The following is a 24153-nucleotide window of genomic DNA, read 5'->3' as shown; positions in this document are numbered from 1 at the left end:
AATCAGACAATCTGATTTGCATTTGATTTCTGCCACTTCTTTGTATGGTCTTGGGTAAGTTGCCTTGGACAAGTTTCTTTACCTATAAATTAGATTAGAGATACTATTAACCTTTTAAAAAATATTTTTTATTAGTTTGCATTTATATGCATATACATGCTTTGTACATGTACTTTGCTTCATACACTCATTCATGTACATTATATTTTATATAAGTAATTATCTGTTTAATGGGCTTTTGTGAAGATTAGATGAAGTGTGTACTTGAAGTGCTTCAAGCAGTACAGAATGTTTAATAAATGTTAGTGGGGTCTGTCATTCTCTTGCAGGTTTCTGTCTCTTTAGTGTCATGCAGCCTTTACAACATGTCCTACGAGCACGGGGATCTCTGAGGAGGGGCCCGTTGGCCTCTGTGTCCCGGCTGCGGCTCCAGAACTGCAAGGCGCATAGCAGGCTTTCTGACGCTGCACGTCCCAGTTTAGAAAGGCAGCAAAATGGAGTTCCAAAGGATTTTAGCTCTAGGCTGATGAATGGACCGACTTTTCAGCATTTTTTAAGAAGTATGTCACCTCCTCAAGAAAAGCCATCTTTTCCAGAAGCAGAGGACCCACCGCCTTATCTTACAGTGGACAAACTTCTAGGAAGACAGAGAAAAGGTTGATTTTTTTTCTCTTTACTATCTTGCTCCATTCCACTATTCAGGGTCAGATTATTGGTATTTTTTTCCCACTATAATATTTTACTGTGTTTTCGTTGAATATTTATTTAGCACATTAGGTTCGTGTTTGATAATGTTCATACAAATGGATCAAAGTTATTAGTTACATTTTTCAGATATGTCAGCATTCTCATTGTGTTCTAGTTGGTCCATTTCTAGAACTATCATTTCTCTTCCTTGTCTCATATTTGCGCTAGATTAAATACTGACTTTCTGGACTCAGAGTTTTTTTTTTAATAGAATGCTGAGCTTATGGATATTATTTTATATATTGTGTGTCTGCTTTTTAGCTAAAAGATAATCTTGGGATAGTTTTTTTAATTATTATTATTAATTTCAATGAAAATTTACAGAGACTTTGAATTTCTATTTGTTCATTGTTGCACTTTTCTCCCCTCCCAGCCCTCCCCCCCACTACACTACCCTCCTGGAAAAGTAAAAGAAAAATTCTTTCATTGTTTTACAATCCCTCCCCCCAGACCCACTCCACTATGCAGCCTTCGCTCTGGACTCCCGTCATTACAAAAATACCTAATCACATATCCCTTTTATTCAGTTTACTCCCTCATCTGTTTCAGTGCAGTATACATTATTGAACCCATCTTTCTCAGTCTCCCCCCAACCCTGAGGTCAGTCCTGTTTTACAAAACAGTGGCACTGTGCAGTATTTGTCCTTTTGTGACTGAGATACTTCACTCAGCATAATGTCCTCCAGCGTCACCCATTTTGAATTATACTGCATGAGTTCCTTGTTTTTCAATTCAGCATAGTATTCCATTGTGTGACTATACCACAGCTTCTCTATCCATTTGTTTGTTGATGGGCAGTTAGGTTGTTTCCAATTCCTTGCTATTGTGAACAAAGCCATGGTAAACATGGGTGTGAAGGATAGTTTGTTTTTATAATTCATTAGTCTCCTCAGTATCTATTGGTGTTTTTCTTTTTCAGACAAGGAAAATAAGCAAGGGAAGGCTTAAAAAACAAACAAAGCCCCCATTGTTTTTTCTATTTTATAAATAACTGCTGTTTTTTAAGCAAGGGAAGGCTTAAAAACAAACAAAAGCCCTCATTGTTTTTCCTTTTTTATAAATAACTGCTATTTTTTAATTGATTCTGTGGTATCACTAAATTACTTTGAAAACTGGCTCCTCTATCCATTGCATTGGCCTCTATTGGGGGCATAGTCTCCAGTTATCTTCCCTCCCCCTTGTTGTGTACCTTCAAATTGGATCTGACTGGCACAGGAGGAGGTTGCCCGTACTTCTTCAGTGGAGCAGCTTGTGGATTTGAACCATGTGCCTTTGGGATTGCAGCATGGCTTCTTGCCACTAGGCCACCAGTGCTCCCTGTCTCCAGCTATCTTAACAGCAGACACATGGTCTTGCAAATCATCAGCTGTGGGATTAGTATAAGAAAGTGCTTTTCACACTGTAAAAAATGATGGTGGAGACTGTGACACTGCTGTGAAGAGACTGAGGCAGATGGTGAAGAGACTGGTATGGTGTAAACCAGAATAACCTTGGAGATGGAGCCACAGTTAAAGGTTTTGCTTTTTGGATGGTTGAAGGAAAGGCTGACTTGTAACTGATTTGAAAAACTGCTGGGTGATTGAGGAAACGAAAGGTTTATTTGTGCTGCTGAACCTAGACTTTCACTAATTGAGGAATTGTGCTTTGTTAATCTGGTTTGGGACCACCGGACTAAGCCTGGACTTGCATTGTGTGATATTCTTTGCCTATCCTTTTTCCCCAACCTATTTCCCTATAAACCCCACAACTGTGAGTAGTCTGTGAGTCAAGGTACAACAAACATTGAACTCAATGATTGGTAGAAATAGGTGCAGGAGCATGTAGGGTGACATGTCTGACCGTGTAGTTATTTGTTTGGTACTATGTATGGTGACAGCTATAATGGGCTCTTGTGTGTCAGGAAGTGTGAGGATAGCACAGGAAAGAACAGGGTTCAGATCTTTTGTTCATATGGTTGCTGAGTCATACTCGGCTCGATAGCACCTAACAAAACAAAAACAACAACAACAACATGGTTGTTATTGATGGGGACAGTTCCCCTTTATGAAACAGGTGAAGTCAGACTCGGCTAACTCCATGTTGTAGAATTTTTGTCATTAAAATTTTAAATCCAATTGAACTGTATTCTAGCCAGTGGATTATAATGTGCTGGCTAGGTGGCAAGGATGGAGGCTTATCAGGGAATCTAATTCGAAGGAGCTTCTAGTGTTAAAGTGATGTTCTTAAAACTTTGTGCTGGGAGCTCTGGTGTTCTAGTGGCAAAAAGCTGCACTGCAATCCTAGAGGTACGTGGTTCAAATCAACCAGATGCTCTGCTGGAGAAGGAGGGGCAATCTCTTCCTGTACCAGTCAGATCCAATTTGATGGTACACACGCACACACACATAAACCCCAACAACCAAAAAAACCCAAACAACTTTGTGCAGTATTTGCATCTTACAGTGGAACAACCAGAACGTAATTAAAAAAAATAGCAAGCCATTATGAAAAATTGAACTAATGCCATTAAGCAATTCGAGTAGAAATTGTCCAATAGGAACCTAATTTGTGACTTAAACTTTCACTGAAAAAACCCAAATTATTGTTAAAGTATTTTTATATTTTTCTTCACAGTTGTAGCCACGCTTGTCTTTATGTAAGATATTTGGTATTATACTAAAGAAATGCCTCAGTTTTATTTTGTGCCTTTAAGCACTTTCTGATCACTGCTGCTATTTCCAGAGGCCAGAGAATGTCTTTTTGGGAAATAGAAGGATAACTTGTGAATGTAAATTTTTTCTTCCTTGGTTTCATAATCCAGTACTATTAACCAGCTAGTGTTTTCTTAGGGAGCTCGGATGGGATAGTCTGTATGAAGTTAACACTGCTAACTCAAAGGCAAGTGCCTCTGTGGCAGTCTGAATCGACCAGCAGCCTCTTGGGAGAAAGATGGGCAGATGAGCAGTCTCTTGTGTGATTTATAGCCTCATAAAGCCCACCAGAGGATTGGTTATGAGTTGATTTGACTTGTTGGATATAGTTGAGTTTGTTGAGTCCTCCTTTAGCTCAGTTGTTTGGTTTTTTTTTTTTTTTTAAAAAAAAAACAAAACACCAATATTTTGCTTGATCTTTATTCCAAAGAACCATACAATCTGTTCTGTCTGTTTGTCTGTTTACCTATTTCTATTTCTCTATTCACAAGATGAATTGACACACTGGCTGAAGGAATGACACAGGATTGGACATTGATTGTTTCATTCTATCTTAGTACATAAGGTTACTTTACTTCAGAACCAGCCCAGTGTTGCCTAACAAGAGCAATCTGTTTATAATTGTTTATTGGGGTTAAAAAAAAAAAAAAGCAAAAATACCAATTCAGTAGTTTCTACATATGTAATTCAGTGACATTGATTCCCTTTTTCAAGTTGCATTCTGATTTTATAACCATATTTCCCTGGTTCTCAGGAATCACTTAAATTTTAAATGGCAGGACTGATAGCTGATGTGCACACTTAATGTAGTATTTCTTATGCTCCAAAAAACTAACTTATTTAAGTTTCTATCTAGCGATTAATGGTATCTAGGAATTTAGACAGGGAGACTTTGTGAATATCCAGTTGCTGCTGGTGTTTCTGGGATGTTTGAAGAGACCTTTGGAGACATATGTCTCCTATTGTCTGGATTCCATATTCATGGAACCTGTCTCATTATAGTCTACCTGGAGACCTATGGCTGCCAGATGAATGTGAATGACACAGAGATAGCCTGGTCCATCCTGCAGAAGAGTGGCTACCTACGTACCAACAACCTTCAAGAGGTAAGTGCATGTCTCCTTTTCCTTGTCTTCTGGGCCTGAGAGAGACTCTGCTTTATCCCATTTCTTAGATACAGTTCTTAGAAGCCTGATGAGATTGAGTTCCCTTGAGTGAAGTATGTACCGTGAGGCTAAGATACCCTGTTTTTATAAATAAAAAATGTTGTTATGTAAAGTTCATGTGACGTAAAATGAATCATTTTTATAATTTGTAATAGTAGCGTTTAGTATATTCACAGTATTGTGGAACCACTGTCTCTGTCCAGTTCTAAACCATTTTTGTCACCCCACCTGGAAAAATAATATTCATTAGATAGCTACTACACTCTTCCTTTCCCATAGCCTCTTGCAATCAAGAATTTTATTTTGTTTTTACCTATGACATTTCATATAAATGATATGATTTGTAATCACATTATATGTGACACTTTGGCTATGGCTTCTGTCACTTAGTGGTTTGTTTTTTTTTTTTTAGTGTTTTATTTTTGAGGTTTATCCTGATATGTATTTTAGTTCCAGTTGTTTTGAAAATTTTTGAGTGGCACACCATTTAGGCAGGGTGTGTTGTTATTGTCAGGTGCCATCAAGTTAACTATGACTCAGAGTGATGCTATGAACAACAATTATGAACTTTGCCCTATCCTGTGCCGAATTCAAGATCTCTGATACGTTCCAGCCCATTATTACAGTCATGGTGTCGATCCATTTTGTTGAGAGTCTTTTTCTCTTTCATCCTCCTCTTTCCCTGCATGTTGTCTTTTTCCAAGGATTAGTCCTGTGTGACAGTATGGCTGAAAGTATGTGAGACAAAGTTTTACTGTCCTTGCCTCTTAAGGAGCACCTTGGTTGTTCTTCCTCCAAGACAGATTTATTTGTTCTTTTGGCAATCCATGGTATATTCAATAATGTTCTCCAACACCACAGTTCAAAGACATTGACTCTTCTTTTTCATTGTCCAACTTTCTGATGCATAGGAAACAATTAAAAATACCATGACTTGGATCAGGCAGGGATACCTTAGTCTTTAAACTGACATCATTGCTCTTGTTAGCACTCTGTAGAGGTCCTTGACACCCTCTTCCCCTCTTTTGACACCTCGTTTTGTTTCTTAGCTGCTGTTACCATGAGTGTTGTTTGTGGATCCAAGTAAAATGAATTCTTTGACAACTTCAGTCTGTCCTCCATCTATCACAGTGTTGTCTGTTGGTCCAGTGGTGAGACTCTGTCTTCTTGCTGTTGAGATGTAATCCATATTGAAGTCTGTAGTCGTTGGGCTTCTGTAACAAGTGTTTCAAGTCCTCTTCACTTTCTGTAAGCAAAGTTGAGTCATCTGCATAACACAAATTGTTGATGAGTCTTCTTCCAATCCTGATACAACATTCTTCTTCAGAAGTAGTCCAACTACTCACATTATTTGCTCAGCATACAAATGTAATAGGTAGGGTGGTTAGGAAGGGTAGCAAGTTAGAAAGAGTGTCAGGATAGGGGTTTGTTATGCCTAATCTCAAAGATGATAATTTTCCTTTTTCCCCCCTTTGCTTTCTACTCAGGCTGATGTGATCCTTCTTGTCACATGTTCTATCAGGTGAGAATTTGTTTTTTAACTAGGAAGTGAATGTGTCTTATATAGTAGTGCTTATACAAACATACCAAGCTAGCCAATCTCTGGACTTGAACCAACAGACCCATGTCAGAATTTTGAAATTTTATATCAGTGGAGATGAGCATCTGAAATATGTGTCAGGTTCTGCACTTATTAGCACTGTAGATTCATTAACTATTGATCCTCACCGCAACCCTATGAGCTAGGTTGAGGTCTTTAAATTAATTTTATAGATGAAGAAACCAAGACTACGGAATTGTTACTGAACATGTCCTGATCTGGATTTTTGGTTTTTTTTTGGTAACTAATGACACATGTTTCTGATGGCTGACTGGACTAGACTGTCAGTGACTTGGGGACAGAATTCCTCTGAACAGAGCTGGATATCAGTAACTTTAACCTGTTGCTCATTTGAGTTCTATGTACAGGGCATGTTAGTGGTGTTTCCACAGCTGGCTTCACCCTCAATTAAATAACCCGGCATTTTTATTTGGAGCCTTTGCTGCAAGACATTGAGCGAGGTATTTTGGGAGAATCACAAAGACTATTGAGCCTGATTGTAAGTAGATTAGCCTGATGCAGAAACCAAGACAGGTAACGCAGAAAGCCCTGTGTGGGATTAGGCTGAGCTTGGAATAAAACAATGAAAAGAAGAAATAGCTAAGTTCAGAGAAAAGTTCATAAAGTGGAAGGATAATTCAAGAAAGAAAAAAGTACTCCCAGTGGAGGAGAGAGGGGAAAGAAATAGATAGCTTTCAAGTTTGGTTTCAAGCTTTGTCAGGATTTGGAAATGTGCAGGAAAGGCATCTCTGTGTCAATGAGCTACTCACTATGTGTAAAAGAAAGTTTTTCAAAGGGTGGAAGATTGGTTTTGTTTTCTTCCCATTGTCTCTCTTAATTACTCTGTGGTTTTCATGTTCATTTCTAACTTGACCCTTTCATCTTTGTAGGGAGAAGGCTGAACAGACCATCTGGAATCGTTTACATCAACTTAAAACCCTGAAGACAAAACGGCCCCGCTCTCGAGTGCCTCTGCGGATTGGGATTTTAGGTATCTGGTAATTTGCAGGCTTTGTCATTTTGGAGGTTTAGGCTTTATATGCCAGTTTTCTTTAAGAGGCTGTGTTCCCAGTATGTGAAGAACTGTTATATGATCCACACATCTGTCCTTAATGTCAAAAGCTGTAGGATTAGGTGAGATACAGCTCATGAAATTGCTTAATAGTAGTAGGTGCTCAAGAAGTTCTGTATTTTTCGTTGAGTCTCTTGTGGCTCATGTCAGCTGAGTGAGTTATGTTTAGGAGACAGTCTGGAGGCTAACGTAGCAGGATGAATTAACAGTGTAATGACCCTCTACCCTGGTGCCTGAAGCATGCCTTGTCCAGATCTACACAGTATGGTAGGTTCTTGATCTTAAGCTGCCTCTTAAATAATTCCCGTACCGACTAGTTCTTTTTCGTATAATAACTGTGTATTCTTCCCAACCATCTTTTGATGCTTTCACAATCACTCAATATTTTGTTGATAGAATCCTTTAGTATTGTAACTTGAGGCTTTTTTGTTCTTTAGGTCTTTCAGCTTGAGAAATGCCAAGCATGGCCTTTCCTTTGACTTCAGGTTTTTCACATTTCATTATAATACTTTGCTGTGTCTTCTCCAGACAAATCTTTGAAATCTTCTGTTCAGCTTTTTTATGCCATCATCTCCTACTCACTTTAGCTTCATTATATTCTGGATAAAGTTTTAGTCTTTTATGACAACTTTTTCTTTCCTTGTATTTTTAATGTCATCTCATAAATTTGTCTGGTTTTCAGTCATTAGTGTTTAATGCTCAAATCTGTTCTTGAGATGATCTTTAAATTCAGGTAGATTATACTCAAGGTTTTGTTTTGACTTTCATGAAGATGCTTTAATTTTTGTCTTCAGCTGCAACTTTAACTTACATGTGAGCAGCGAATGGTCTTGTCTACCATTGACCCTGACCTCTTTGATTCTTGTATCTTCCATCTAGCAAGGTTCTTATGCATAGTTGCCATTGATGTTTTATTAAAAAGGTCTTTTCCAGTGAATAAGTTGTTGGTTGTATAAAATTCTTTCATGTGATCTCTGACCTTTTTTCTATGACCAAGGCCATATTTTCCAGCCTTTGTTTCAAATTTTTGTGTTCTAACTACCAGTTATTGTTAATGAATCTTGATTGCATGTATCATCTATTTCAGACTATTGAAGTTGGTAAAAATTCTCAATTTCTTTATCTTTGACTATAATGGTTGGTGCATATATTTCAATCATATTCATATCAACAGGTTTTCCTTGAATTTTATTATCACTGACAGCATTAGATTTTAGGATTGATCTTGAAATGTTCTTTTGATAGTCAGTACAATCAATTTCTTTTCAAATCTCATTCCTAGCATAGTATACTAAATGCTTATTTGACTGAAATGACTAGTAAGATGTCCAGTTCAGCCTCCTAATTTCCTAGGATACTGATCCGTATGTGTTCCATTCACTTTTTGACAATTTATAATTTTCTTAGATGCATGCTTCATACATTTCACATTCTGATGATCAGTGAATGTTTTTTGCTGTTTCTCTTCCTTCTGAATCATGCTACGTCAGCAAAGGAACATTTAAGCTGAGTGAATAAGTGGAAAGGCTTATTCCATCCATAGCATTAATGTAGACTTTATTCTGAGTAGGCCATTTTTGCCTGTTGTATTGTTAGTGCCTTCCAATGTAAGGGCCTTGTCTTCTGGTACTGTGTTCTATTGCTATTCAGAAAAATTTCAATGGCCCATTATTTCAGAAATGACCTGCTTCCCAATCTGGTTTAATCTGGAAACCCACTGAAACCCTGATGATCCCAACATAAATTATTATTTTTTTTAAGGTTTTTTTTTTTTTTGAAAAGGGATTTCTTGCCAGGTTTTAGCAAATATGAATAGATAAGAAAAGGAAGGGCCTAAGTGTAGTTGTATGTTACAAAAAAACCTTTTGAGAGCTCTGGTGGCCTACTGGTAAGAGACTGCACTGCCATCCCAAAGGAATGTGGTTTGAATCCACCAGCTGCTCCGCTGGAGAAGGGTGTGCAGTCTCCTCCCATACAATTAACTGTTTCTGAAAACCCGCAGAGGGTCAGCTATGGGCTGGTTCTGACTAGATGGTAAAAAGCCTCTGCTTTATTGCCATTGAGTCAGAACCAATTCATAATTGACTCTTCAGTGTGTTTTCCAAGGCTGAATATAGCGCAGGAGCAGTTTGTCCATGTTTGTCTTGTGGGGCTGCTTGAAACCTGTGGGGTGGATTGAAACTGCCAGAGAGATGTGGCCTTTGAGTTAGCAGTGCACCTTCCTATTGACTAGGCTGCCAGAGCTCTTCTGAATTTAACCAAAGTTTTTTAAAAGTATACATACAGATTTCTGGTACAAAATATTTTTTATTTGTAGCACTAAGTAATTTCCAACTAAAAAACATGCTTCGTGTCTAGAAACATTTTTAGGTGTGATTCAAAGCTTTTTGGGCATTAGATTGCTCTGGAACACATTCTCTATGATTTTTTTACATGGAAGTGCAGTGCCAACGCTATAAAGTGTCAAATTTGAGGGATGGTGTCTTAGAGAAATTTCTTGTCCCATGATTTTTTAATGTAAGCTCATAGTGTGTACTTAGTGGTCACAAGACCAGATGCATTTGAATATAGATCTTTCTCTCCTTCCTAGGCTGCATGGCTGAGAGACTGAAGGAAGAGATCCTCAATCGGGAGAAAATGGTAGATCTTTTGGCTGGTCCTGATGCCTATCGAGACCTCCCTCGACTGCTGGCTGTTGCTGAGTCAGGCCAACAGGCTGCCAACGTACTGCTCTCTCTGGATGAGACCTATGCTGATGTTATGCCAGTCCAGATGAACCCCAGTGCCACTTCTGCCTTTGTGTGAGTTACTGCCTATAAGAAGGAATGAATCTCTTACTTTTTATCTTGCTCTTAAAATATAATTGTATTACTTTTTATTTTTTTTTCAACTTTTTATTCTGATTTGAGTGAAAGTTTACAGAGCAGATTGGTATTCCATTCAACCATTCCTACACATTTTGTTTTATGGCATGATTACAATAAGTTCTATTGAAACATCACCCTTTCCCATGGTTCTTGTTTCTGTGTTACATAAAATTAATCACCATTGATCTGTGCCTACTGTTAACCCTGTCTTTTGAGGTACCCATTGGATCTTTCCTAATTCCTTTACCACCACTCCTTCCAAACTCTGATATCCTAGTGACTTCTTCCCTTCCCACTGTCTCCCCTCCCATACCCCCACCTTTTCCCCTTTTGGACTTTTATCCACATCTTATTAGTTATCCTTTTATTTTTATAGTAGTAGCTTTATGCAGTATTTATCCTTATGAGACTGAGCAGATTAACTCAGCATAATGCTCTCTAGATTTTCCCATGTTACGTAGTATTTTACAAAATCATTGCACCTTAGTGCTGCATATTATTCCATTGTGTGAATGTAGCATAATTTCTCAATACATTAATTTGTTAATGGATATTTTTGCTATTTCTTTGTTCTTAGTGTTGCAATAATGCTGCTATGAACATAGGTGTACAAATCTCTGTTTGTGTCTCAGTTCTGTTTTCCTTGGGGTATATTCCAATCAGTGTTAATAGTTGGGTCATATGAGATTTCTGTTGTCAGCTTTTTGAGGAAATGCCAAACTGCCTCCCAGAGTGGTTGTATCATTTTAACAATCCCACCAGCATTTCATGAGAGTTCCAAGTTCTACACATCCTCTCCAACATTTATTGCTTGCTATCTTGTTAAACTTTGCCACTGCTACTATAGTGAGATTGTATCTCATTGTGGTTTTGATTTGTGTCTCTCTTAATTTTTTTTTTTTTAAATTTATTTTATTATTTTTTGTGCATGTACCGTCAAATCAGATCTGACTGGTACAGGAGGAAATTGTCCCTCCTTCTCCGGCAGAGCATCTGGTGGATTTGAACCATGTACCTTTGGGATTGCAGTAAAGCTTCTTGCCACTAGGCCACCAGAGCTCCCCTGTGTCTCTCTTATTGCTGGTGATTTTAAGCATTTATTGTTTTGTTGTGTGATTTATTGCCTCTGAAAACTCACTGGAAGGTCAGCTCTGAGTTGGTTCTGATTGGATGGTACTCAACAACAACAATATAGTATTTTCCTTTTTTGACTATCTTATTTCACTCTGCATAATTTCCTTCTGGTTCATCCATGTTATATGATGTTTCATGAATTCTTCTTTAGTCTTTAATGTTTCATAAGATCCCACTGTGTGTGTATACTATACTTGTTTATCCATTCCTCCATTAATGGACATTTAAGTTGTTTCTATTTCTTTGCTATCGTTAATAATCCTGAAGTCAACATGAGCATCTATATATCTGTGATGTCCTAGCTTCTATTTTTTAGGGATGTATACTTAGTTGTAGGATTGCTAGGTTAAATGGTATTACTAGGGTCATGTGTGTCAGAGACTGTGAGGTTGGGTCAGGATAGGGCAGGGTTCAGAGCTATTGTTCATTGGGTCACTATGAGTCAAAGGACCTTAACAATAGCAACAGGTTTGACTTAGATACCTAGGAATTAGTTCAGTAAGAAGTAAGAAAGACAGAATCTTATAGTTTTAAATCCAAGTTCTTGTCCCCCTCCACACATACACACTTTGTAGTATTTACTTCTGTGTAGGTTTTGAAAGAAGTAGTTTACACAATATGTACATATACACAGAAAGACAATGAATGATAAGTTTGCAGCTCAGCCACTGTCCTCAGTCAGGTTAACAGCTGTCTATCCACCAATTACAGTTTGGATTGTTCCTGTGATTAGGTATCAGGTGAAGAATGTCTGCCTTCATGGTTCTGAACATTCATATCACTCTAGGATGATTCCATGCCAACACGTAAGACAAAGGGACCTGTGACCTGTCCCTTGGGTTGGACCAAGATACTCTGTTCCTGTTATTAATTTCTGGTGCTTTCTTCCCCAGGTCAATTATGCGAGGCTGTGACAACATGTGCAGCTACTGCATCGTTCCTTTCACACGTGGCCGGGAGCGGAGTCGGCCTGTTGCTTCAATTCTGGAGGAAGTGAAGAAGCTTTCTGATCAGGTGAAATGTTCTCCAGACTTTTTTCTGTGAACGTGTAGGAGCCCGAGGGTAAACTTTCAAGTTTCACAACCTATGCCATTTCTCTAAGTTGCACAGAGGTAGGCCACTCCTGGCTAGAACAAAATACCTAGTGTGTATATGTCTTGGATTTACTGCCCACAAATTAGAATCTTGCCCACTGTAGGATTTCCACACAGTGGAATGGAAAAAGCATAGTTTTAGAGTCAGACAACTGATGAGATTCTCGTTCTGCCATTTTCTTGGTGCCCCAGTGTAATTTAACTATATTCTCCAACGCATACATCCCATCTGTGAAGAGGATGAAAATAGTATTTTGTTTCAAAGTTATTTCAAGGATTAATGTAAATGCTTTTAAAACACTTGGCATATAATAAGTTTTCAGGGAGTGATTGACTAGTCTGTCTATCTGTCCTGGGGAAACCTCCAAGATCTCTTGTTTCTTTTATTTTAATTTATGGTCATTGAGAGAATACAGAGCGAAACCTGTACCAATTCAGTGGTCTTTACACATGTAATTTAGTGATGGTGATTACATTCTTTGAGTTGTGCAACTATTCTCACCCTCCTTTTTTGAGTTGTTCTTCCACCTGTAACATAAATTCACTGCCCCCTAAAGTTATTATTTAATCTTTCATATAGCTGGTTCTTGGAAGAGGTTAAGGCTCAAGGCAGACTTCAGGGTCTATTTTTTAAAGTTTAAAGACTATCTCAGGGCCACGTTTCAGGGATTTGTCCACCCTCCATACCTCCTGAAAGTCTGAAGTCTGAGAAAATGAAATTTTGTTCTGTCTGTTCCCTCCTTTAACTTAGGATTCTTCTCTACCATCTTTTGTAATAATGTTCAGCACTGGTTCCTGGGTATCGTCCAGTTCTTCTGGTCTCAAGGCAAGGGGAGGCAACTTTTCATGGAGCCAGTTAGCCATACATTTCCTGTCTTTCCTTTGTTCCTGAGTTTCCTTACTCTTGTTCCAGGCAAATAGAGATGAGTTGTGCCTTGAAAGGACTGACACTTGGAAGTTTTTAAGACACTAGGCACTATGTAAAGCACTCTGAAACAGAACAGAAGCACCAAGTGGGTTAATTAGACCAGTTAGCTGGGTTGTTCTGGGAAATTGTGACTTTAAATTTCCAAACCGAACAACCAAATCATAGAAGGTGTTTGTACATGAACAAATGTATCTCTTGTTCATTTTTTACTGATCCAGCTATGTAGGCTATCTCCTTGTTTTAATTTGCATCTTATTGAGGGACTTTTTAAAAAAATTTTTTTTCTACTAGTTTATTTACAAAATTAAAATACAAATTTGAACAAATTCTTTCAATTTCCTCACCCCCTACCCATCAAATTGTACAACCCAATGATTAATCTCCCCTTCCCCCTGCATATCCACATCCCTCTGCTTCCAGCCTCTCCCACCCCTCCTGGATCCTTATACTCATTCTACAGCAATGGTTTTATACAATATTTATCCTTATGTGACTTAGTTAATTCACTCAGCATAATGTTCTCCAGTCTGTTGAGGGACTTCTTAAAATTTTTTTTTCATTAAAATTTTGAAAGTACAGTTATAAAGAGTTTAAAATACTGTGCTTTTAACAGAATGTAAGTTACTCAAACAATGATAATTGATTAGAAGTCAAGGAAGTAGCTCTTTCCCTTCACCTTTGAAAACATTTTAAATTTTATCCTAATGAAAAAAATGTTATACAGAAAAAATAATTTGATACTTCTCTCTCCAACCCCTGCCAGTTCATAGTTACCCTAATATTGCCTTAATTGTGAATTTATTTTTGTTATTGTTAAGTGTTTCAAAATATAGGATGGCACTTAATCTTTAATTCTACGAGCTTATGCTCAATTTGGAACTGACTTGTAGTTGAACCTCTAGTGGGTTTTCTGAACTGTGAATCGCACAGTAGGAAATTGCCCGTTTTCTCTCTCAGAACTGATGAATTCGAACCATCAGAGAAGCACCACCTTTGGCTTAGCAATGCGGCTTCCTGCTGATGAATGCCTTCAGAGCTCGCTTTCACTTTTAATTATAGACCCTAAATATATGGGTCTTTGCAATATCATTTGTTCTTCTGATGAGAGTAATAAAATTATTAAATATCACCCCAATCTATTCCTATTCAAATTTTTCCAACTGTCTTATAAATCTTAATTGCATGTGGTCACTACATTGTTTTATGTGTTCTTATTTTGCTTAATTTTTTTTCTCTCTTTTAATAACCTTTTTGTTTCGGAATACCTTTGTTAAAGGGTAGTGAAAGTAGTATAAGTATTCAAGCGAGGCTGTAGAGTGTGATCCATACTACAGAAAGAGAGTACAGACTTTATCGGGTGAAAGAAACAATAGAGCTGTGCTTCAGAGGCATCGAGAGGGGCTGGGTAAGCATGGCAAAAAGTTACAATGGTCTGATAAACTCTAATCTTCAGCTTTTTAATATCAGACATCCTGAGATTTGTTACATCTTGAGTATTGTTTGATAGGGCATCCTATCAAGGATACTAAGTCAGTGTTCTTTCTCAACTGCTGCCTGTCTTTCCTCTTATCTTAAGGTAACAAGCTTAAGTTTTTACAGATGAACAAAGATCTTAGTAAATGATGAAGTTGGGAAATCAGAACAGAGACTTGGTTGACCGGTGTTTGCTGTACCTTATTCAGTTATGACACAGCTCTAGGCTCTATCTCAGGGTGCTCTGGTGGCATAGTCTGTAAGGTGTTGCACTGCTAACCTAAAAACACTGTCTCTCTGGTGGTTCAAATCCATTGGCAGCTCAGTGGGAGAAAGATGGGCAATCTCCTCTAGTGTGATTACCTATCTCTGAAAACTCTCTGGAGGGTCAGCTGTGAGTTGGTTCAGTTTGGTGGCAGAGAGAGCGTGTGATAGGCTCCATTTTAGTTTTCTTGTTGTTATGTGCCGTTGAGTTGCCTGCGACTCTTAGCAACCCTACGTACAAGAGCCCTAAAACCTCTATACTGTGCCAACCTCACTGTCTCCGAAACACCTACTCCCATTACCCCAATCACTGAATCAATCCATCTCATCGAGGGTCTTCCACTCTTGTGCCATCCCTCCACCCTCCCAGGCATGATATCCCTCTCCAAGATTCTGGAGGTGAAATTGAGCAAGACATTGTTTTAGACCAAGCTGAGTAAACATTCTCTCTCTCTCTTTTTAAAAATTTTATTATATTTTGTGTGTGTACCATCAAATTGGATCTAACTGGTACAGGAGGAGATTGCACCTGAGTAAACATTCTTAACTAATACTTCAACAACCAATTCTTAGTCCAAGCTGGAAATCCCAATTATTATTGTCCTTGGGTGTTTTTTTTTAATTATTACATTTTAGTATGTCACATGGGTGAGGGCTTTGGGGGACTGTGGGGCACACTCAGTCCTTTTTGGCAGCCATCTTCCTCATGGCAGCCAGGACATTGTTGATTTCTTGCTTCCTCTTGACATGGATGTGTGTCCCTACCCTTTTCTTTATGATCTTAAGGACCCACTTGTCCTTGGAGACCTCGAGCAGCTCCGTGGTGGGACGTTCCTAGGGTGTGATGTGAAGCCATACACCTCCTGGATCACGTCCCACATGAACTTTGGTGTGCTTGGTGAGGCACCCATGGTGGCTCCCTCACGTTTTTGGTTACTTTGTGGCTCTTGTTGAAGTCCATGGCTGTGGGGTAATGCACAACAGTGGCTGCTGTACTTCTATTTATGGCTACCATGGTGGAAGTAATTGTCACTGTCTTTGTATCATAAGTAGTTAAACTGTAAAAAGACTGAATTGTCTCTTTAGAACAGTAGAAACAAAGGTTTCCGTTTCAATAAAGTCTTGATTTATGCCTGGAGTTAACTGTATTTTCTTTATGCCAGTACCTTAGTTTCAAGTTCCTATACATAGTACAGAGAATGCCATCTGTTAACTTTTCTCTTAACTTTGATAAATTTGTAAAAACTAAGAGCTTTTTGTTAGTACATCACTGTTAACTGATCTATATAGACCTCACTTAAAGTAGATTTTCCACTTGTTAAAAAGAACCAAAACTCAAAGAAATTGAAAAGAAGATTTAATTCTGAGCAGTTTTTCTGTATGCATAGACCTCTGTATGACTATTCTGATTTACCCCAAAAAGTAGATGACTAATTACAATAAAGTTTATAAAGTGAATAGGTGGGGAAAGAATAGAGTATCAAACATTGGCTATTCAGAACATGATTGACTCTCCCCTCCCCCCTTTACCAAAATCATCTCATGTCTTTTCATAAGGTGGTTTCTGGCTTTCTATCCTTTTAAAATGTGATTATGTTAACATCATTCATAATGGAAAGAAAAGATTAACAGCTTTGGATGAAAGAAAACGGTTAATTTTAGCTCAGGAATTTAAAAAAAAAAATTGACATTAGCTTCCTGAATAAGAAGAACTTTAAATCAATAGTAAGATGTCTATTACTAGTTTTTATCTTTGACATATTAATTAATGTCTTTGTTTCTGTTGCAAAATCCAATCCAAGGTCTGCTTTGAATTTAGTACATAGTACATCCTGCTTTTTAAATTAACATTTAGTCACAACTTGTAGAAATAGATAGTCTTGATAGAGATTCCCTGATAGCTAAGTGCATTGCTTATCTTGTATTGAAATTCTAACAAGAACAAAAACCTGGACAATTGGTCAACCGTGACGATTATTCTGTAGTTATTTAAGAACAAGATTATAGAATATTTAATTAGCAAAATGTCACTGAACCTTAAGCTTGCTTCTGTTGTTTGTTTTTTTTTCTATTTAAAGAATATTTTGCAGATTGTTTTTTACATAAGGCTTTTTCGGCACTGAAGTTTAAGACTTTAGATAAGATGCTTAGGTGTTGAAGCAGTTGGTTTAAAGACAGATTATATATATGACTAATCCTTGAGTTAGTTAATTTCTATGTTAGTGATTTGGCATGAAATTACCCACCAAATTTTTAAAATTGCCTCTAATATTTTTATTTTCCCTTTTATAGGGGCTGAAGGAAGTGACACTGCTTGGTCAGAATGTTAATAGTTTTCGGGACAATTCAGAGGTCCAGTTCAACAATGCAGTGCCTACCAACCTCAGCCGTGGCTTCACCACCAACTATAAAACTAAGCAAGGAGGGCTTCGTTTTTCTTACCTTCTCGATCATGTTTCCAGAGTGGATCCTGAAATGAGGATCCGTTTCACTTCTCCCCACCCCAAGGACTTTCCTGATGAGGTCAGTACTGATAGTGTGGTAGATTGGTACCAGTATCTGACAGTGTAGTAGACTGAGACCAGTAACTTTAAATGTCAAAGGCTGGACCCAGTAAGGATACAAGAGAGAATGCAAATTCTGCTTGAAGGATCCTGTGGTATATTGTGAGCTAGCCCTCTGAATCCACTTGCCTTGTGGGAAGATTTCAGGTCCACCAGTGTGAGAGTGGAGGTTGATAATGAGTGGAAGTAAGGTCACCTGTGGGACCATGGGGGCTATCCAGAGAGGTTATATTACGAGGTGGTAGTACCAGGGTAGTGATAAACTTACTGCTGTTGAGTTGAATTCCAGCTCACAGTGATCCTAAAGGACAGAGTGAAATTGACCCTGAGGACTTGGCAGGTCCATAGTCTTTATAGAAACCTTTTGCCATATCTGAGTTCCAACTGCCGACTTTTTGATTGACAGCAGAGTGCTGGTCATTAACACTGTGTTACAGGGCTCCTTATGGCAGTGATGGCATTGGTAATAGCGGTGCGGGAAGAGCCCGAATGGAGGCAATGTAAGGAAAGCTCAGATGGTGACTTTCAACAGACCTTGATTCAAATCTTGTCTCTTCCAAACCTTTGCCAGTATGACTATGTCAAGTTCTCATCTTCATCTATAAAATAGAGTTAGTAATTACTTCATGTTTAGGATTACTATGAAATAGCAGTTATATTCTAGGGAGTTCTGGTGGCCTAGTGGTAAGGAGCTGCGGTTCCAGCCTAACGGCACATGTTCAAATCCACCAGCTACTCTGTGGGAAAGATCGACAGTATCCTCCCTTGAGATTATACTGCCTCTGAAAACCCACTGGATTGTCAGCTATGGATTGGTTGTAACTCAGTGAAATATAACAATAAAAATAGAAACTACCTGGGAACCTTTTTAAATAAGCTTTTGTTTTGGTACAATACCTGTTCAAGTTTTGTCTTCCAACTCTTGCTTTTTTCCTTATGGATTATTTGCCATTTCATGGAGTTGTAAAAGCTCTTTCTCTTTATATTCTGAATATAAATCCTTAGTCAGATGTGGGCTCTCAAATATTTTCTCCCAACAATGATTTTGTAAATTATTATGTCACTTGGGAGGCACTGGAGAGCATTATGCTAAGTGAACTAACTCAGTCCCATAAGGACAAATACTGGATAAGACCATTATTGTAGAATGTGTATGAGGATCCAAGGCCAGGGGAGGGTAGGAGCAGAGAGGTGAGGATGAGGCAGTTAATCATAGGTTCCACAATTTACTGGGGGGAGGCAGGGCTGGGTAAAGGAAATGGAAAAGATCTGGTATGAAAAACATTGTATAGGAACTTTAAACCAGTATAAAGTAAAAATTTTATTTAAAAAAGAAGTCTTCTCCCAACACACACACATGCAGAGGCCATGCAGATTAGATGGAAAGTGACAGAAAATGCATCTATTAATTTTAAAAAAAGGAATATTAAAGAAAATAGGGGGAAATTACACCACATATAAAGAATTTGAATAAACATTTAAACTGTGACCAGAGTAGATATTCTGGCTTTGCTAGGTGGTTGCTGCTCACTGCCTTATCAGTAGCATACAGGAAGTTATACAAAATCAGGAACCAATTCTAAACTTGTTTTATGACTTCTTGTTTTGCTATTGTATTTGGACTCTGCTCTCCTACTCTATCTATATTCCTTGGAAGGGGATGATAAACTTGGAAAGGTGGAGGGAGGGTCAGTGAAGGAAAGGAAGACCCTCTATGAGATGGAATGACATAGTGACAGCATCTGTGGGCTCCGGTATGTCAGAGGCGATGAGGCACAGGATAGGACAGGGTTTGGATCTGTGGTTCATAGGCTCACTGTGAGTTGTGCTGGACAGTACCTAACCATAAAAACCCCCACAAAACCAACATTCTACTCTGGTAGCACTGTCCCTGAGGAGTTGCGTTGCTAACCCAAAGTCCACATTGCTCTGACAGTTTGAATCCACCGGTGAGTGGCTACCAAAGAGAAAGCTGAACTATCTCCTGGGTGATTTAGTCTCCCCACTGGGGAAGTCAACTGTGTGTCAGTTCTTATTTGACATCAATTAGAGGTACTATTTGGAGTTTGTAAAAGGGGAAAAAAATCACCAGTTTCCAAGTTTTATGAGCTTCAGAGGAAAGAAGTGATCATTCATCTTTGTATCTTCCATTATCTTAAAAGTAGTCCTAACATTTAATAGATGATCTTTTAAAGTATTTGGTGATTAAGCACTTGTTTACTCTTAACTAGGTTGTAGACTAGAGAAAGGAAGTACTATTTTTGTCTTCCAGCTTGGGCCCCTTGTACTAGCACCATCTGTAAATAAGGCCCATGTCTTGAATTTAGTTTGTAGTTGGTTTGTTTAGATATGTCATCAGGTGAAATATCTGGGACAGACAGAGAAGGTCTCTTGTGCAAAAGTAAGGGATCTGAAAAATAAAAGGCAAAGAATCTGAGTAATTCATATGTTTGATTTAGTCATGCTCTTAGTTATTTGAAAATTAATGTTGAAGAGAAACACTAGGAGTGTCATTTGTATCTTTAAAATTCTTTGGTGAGACTTTGATGATTCATAATATGTTCTGTTCGATCAGGTTCTGCAGCTGATTCATGAGAGAGACAACATCTGTAAACAGATCCATCTGCCAGCCCAGAGTGGAAGCAGCCGAATATTGGAAGCCATGCGTAGGGGGTCAGACTTGCTTGAGGCATCAGGCGTACCCTGTGTTTCCATGTTTCCTTAAAGACCAAATAGTGTTTAAAATGCAAAGAACTTAGCATAGTTTACCATGCTTTCTTCTTATGCCTACGTACCTACTGTGTGGCACACTGAGAATTTAATCCATTAATATTTAGCATTAAGGGTTTTTTTTCCTTAGAATTTAAATATAGCTCTCTGTGTTAAATATAGTTCTCTTATTTTGGAAATAGAATTGCAAAAATAATGACTGAAAGGAGAAAGTAACTCATGACAAGCTATATAGAGCCAGTGTTTGGCCTTGTTTTCTGTGTTAGCAAACAAAGAATTTTTGAGATCCTTATAAATTTTTAAGCTGTCTTGATTTAATTGATTGTATAAAAAAAGTGTTTAAAATGATTTATGTACTATGACTAAAAATTTATGGGCTGTGGATTACAGTATGGAATTTTATACTTTAACTTACTACTCTCATAGTGTTTGTTTAAAGAAATTTCATTTACCCAGGGATTTTCTCTTTGTTCTCATTGCAGGTATTCAAGAGAAGCTTATGTGGAGTTAATTCACCATATCAGAGAGTCTATTCCAGGTATATTTAAAAAACAGATTCTCTGATCAAAAGGAGAAAAATGCATAAAAAGAATTTCAGATTTTCATGGAATCCAGACTTTAAGAAACTATATATCCTTTTCACTTTAGCAGCACAGCTCCCCACAGACTCTACCAACAAAGCTCTCTGTTAATGGTAATGGTAATGTCAGTGTCAGAAATAATTCCAAAAAAGAGCATGAGAATGGTTGCCCAACTTAAATAATGCCATTAGTGTCACTGAATTTTTCATGTAGAAGTGGTTAAGTGGGGCATACCCTGCAACTCAACAGTGTAGCAACTCAACAAAGAAATAGATTAGAAAAATAAAAAAGAAACATATTCTGCTCAGTAAACACATAAAATGCTACCAGTGATGATAGTCCTTGATCAGATGGAGGTTCTTACCCAGGCCTGTGACAGTCATACAACACTATTTTGCTCTCTTCATATATTTCTCTTCCTGTTGCTCGCTCTTTACACCTTTAAAAAATGATTTTTTGAAAAATGTTCTGTTAGAAATAATCAAAGTTATGGCCTCAAAGTTAAAGACTTTTTTCTAAACATGTGTGAGCTTATTTCTTCTAGTAAACTGGCATGGTTATCATCTAAATTAATTTCTTGCTTGAGAGCATTTATTATCTTTTAAAACATGTACTTTCTGTAAGTAACTTTTTGACAACTTACTACTGTAAAGGAGAATTGATGCCTTTGAGCTGTGGTGCTGGAAAAGAGTATTGAGGGTACCATGGACTGCTAGGAAAACAAACAGATTCATCCTGGAGAGGGTTAAATTGGGCGACTCCTTGGAGGCAAGGATTCTGAGGCTTCGTCTAACATATTTTGGACATATTGTAAGGAGGGACCGGCCCTTGGAGAGGGACATCGTGCTTGGGAGATTGGAGGGACAGCGCAGGAGGGGAAGGCCCTTGATGAGGTGGATTGATTTAGTGACTAGGGTGATTGGGATGGGTGTGTCGGAGACAGTGCGATTGGCATAGGACAGAGCAGAGTTTAGGGCTGTTGTACATAGGGTCGCTGTGAGTCACAAGGGACTCGACAGTATATAACAACAACAACTACTGAAAATTTTCAAGATTTTTCCTGATTATCTTAGCCCTTATTTACCCCTTTAATGTAAATGACTTTCAGTACATGGCGATGTCCACGCTGACTGGCAAGGAGATCTGTTTCCTTTTTTCCTTCCTCCCAACAAAATTATTCTGTGGTTGTCATTGTTTCAGCATTTCCCCCAATTTCTGGTTATTTTCGCTTGTATTATGAATGGATGCTTTCACTTTGTAGGACAGGATGATGTGAGAGCTTTTAGGTACATTGACTTCATAGTCGTTCATTGACTTCAGTGACTCCACTGTTGGAGACTGTGTGACCACGGACAAGATACTTCACTTTTGGCCTATTAAGTAATTGATAAGTTACTGTTATTATTCTAAATTGTGTCTGGAAACCCTCACAGGTATGTATTTGTGTGAAGCACTGAAAGTTTTTCATTAGTGAAAAGAGAATCCATTTGTAACTGTAGACTTTTTGTGTCCTTAAATCTAGCATTTAAAATAAAAAGATCTTTACTTGTACTATGAGAACTCTGGTGACTTAGTGGTAGGGAATTGTGTTGCCAACTTAAAGACACATGATTTGAATCCACCAGCTGCTCCATCAAGAATGTTAGGTATTCTCCTCCCGTGCAGTTTACTGCCTCTGAAAACTCACAGGAGGGTCATCTATGGCTTTGTTGCGACTTGATCATACACATCAACAATAACAGACCTTTCCCTCCTTGCTCTGTAATGACTGTTCTGTTTTATTTGCTGAATAGTTTTACATGTACAGAATGGGCATATGGAAAGTTTTACAATTGATATCCCTCCCTCGGTAAGCCAAAATACTAGAGGTCTCTCTTGAAAGGAAGTAGCAGTACCTTACTCTTCTTTATTTTGTATGGCAGGTGTGAGCCTCAGCAGTGATTTCATTGCTGGCTTTTGTGGTGAGACTGAAGAAGATCACCTCCAGACAGTGTCTTTACTTCGGGAAGTTAAGTACAACATAGGCTTCCTCTTTGCCTACAGCATGAGACAGGTAAGTCCTGGCCCAGAGGTGGAGCTGTACCTCTCTTGGGACTGACATCATTCTTGACCAGTATGGGGTTATTATAGAAAACTGGCAGAAAAGAAATGGGCATAAGGATAATTCCTTGAGGAACCACAAGGATCTAACTTACCATTCCATTTACTTTTTCATTATCTAACCTACTATATCTCTCACACACTTCCATAATTTCAGATGAAGAAAGATTATTTGTGCCATATTCCTCCTCCTCAGGGTATTTAAACTGATATTGTATAGGGTTTGGATGTTCAGGGAGGGAGACTATTCTCTGCCAGAAGCTTACTCAGTGTTTTTGACAGGTGTGATGTGCTTGATCTTGTCATGCTCCCAGTCTTCCTCAGCTGTTTCTAGTTTCCATTGTTGTTGACCAAGTGAACCTTCTGTTACTCACTTGGGAGTTTCCCCTCTGATGTATATGACCAGGAGAATGAAGCAGAAGGAAATTAGAAGAGAGAATAATGCATGTTTTTGGCAGAAGAGGGTTAGGATCTTAGTCTTTTGTCATCTCCTTGGTGCTAAGGATGCATTTGCATGTGTCACTCTTCATTCTGCCTGGCACCATAAGGGCAGCCTGCCTCATGTTTGATCTATAGGTAGAGGAAAAACTTGTGAAAAACTGACTCATGAATGGCCAAACCCTTGATTTTAGCCTCAGTATCAGTGAGCTGCTGTCAACTATGCTAATTAACTTACTTAGTAGCTACTGTGTACTGTTCTGTAGGTGCATAAGTGGACCAGTGTGTACATTTATGTTTCTTTTACAGAAATATTTTAGGGATTAAAGTTGAAGGGAACTATTGAGTATCCTTTTACTTCCCATGGAAGACTCAAATATACAATAAAATTGTTTATAATGCCAGAGTCAGAAAATGGGTTTTCATTGTGTGATAGAAGCACATTCTGTGGACACTAAATATGAGTGTTGTTGTTGTTGTTTAATACCGTCGAGTCGTAGACGACTCATAGCGACCCTATGAACGAACAGCCTGAGCACTGTTCATACATAGAGTTTCCGGAAGCAAGCCAATTTTGGAAGTGGATGCCGCTCCTGCTTCCAGGCTTGATTTAGTCGGGAAGCTCCAGCCAACACTGTCCACCATGGGTGCCCATTACCCCGATTGGCACATCACTGTCACAGGCTTCAGCATCATAGCAACCAC

The 24153-nt window shown here is 38.3% G+C and overlaps 1 protein-coding gene across 1 annotated transcript in view; it reads left to right on the top strand.

The window, feature by feature from the left end:
• The first annotated feature begins 349 nt into the window (after positions 1–349).
• The window catches only part of CDK5RAP1 (CDK5 regulatory subunit associated protein 1), a 31631-nt gene continuing 7827 nt past the window's right edge, over positions 350–24153 (top strand). The window contains exons 1-10 of the mRNA XM_006881698.1: positions 350–656; positions 4440–4543; positions 6091–6125; positions 7094–7194; positions 9866–10076; positions 12170–12290; positions 17328–17558; positions 20175–20272; positions 20812–20867; positions 22833–22963. Of these exons, the coding sequence (XP_006881760.1) occupies positions 350–656; positions 4440–4543; positions 6091–6125; positions 7094–7194; positions 9866–10076; positions 12170–12290; positions 17328–17558; positions 20175–20272; positions 20812–20867; positions 22833–22963 (1395 nt within the window). The remainder of the gene's footprint in view (positions 657–4439; positions 4544–6090; positions 6126–7093; positions 7195–9865; positions 10077–12169; positions 12291–17327; positions 17559–20174; positions 20273–20811; positions 20868–22832; positions 22964–24153) is intronic.

The sequence above is a fragment of the Elephantulus edwardii genome, unplaced genomic scaffold, assembly GCF_000299155.1.
Source record: "Elephantulus edwardii isolate Elephantulus edwardi_28Jun2011 unplaced genomic scaffold, EleEdw1.0 scaffold00015, whole genome shotgun sequence".
NCBI lineage: Eukaryota > Metazoa > Chordata > Mammalia > Macroscelidea > Macroscelididae > Elephantulus > Elephantulus edwardii.
Note: the sequence above shows the minus strand (reverse complement) of the source record. Positions and strands in the feature narration are given on the sequence as shown.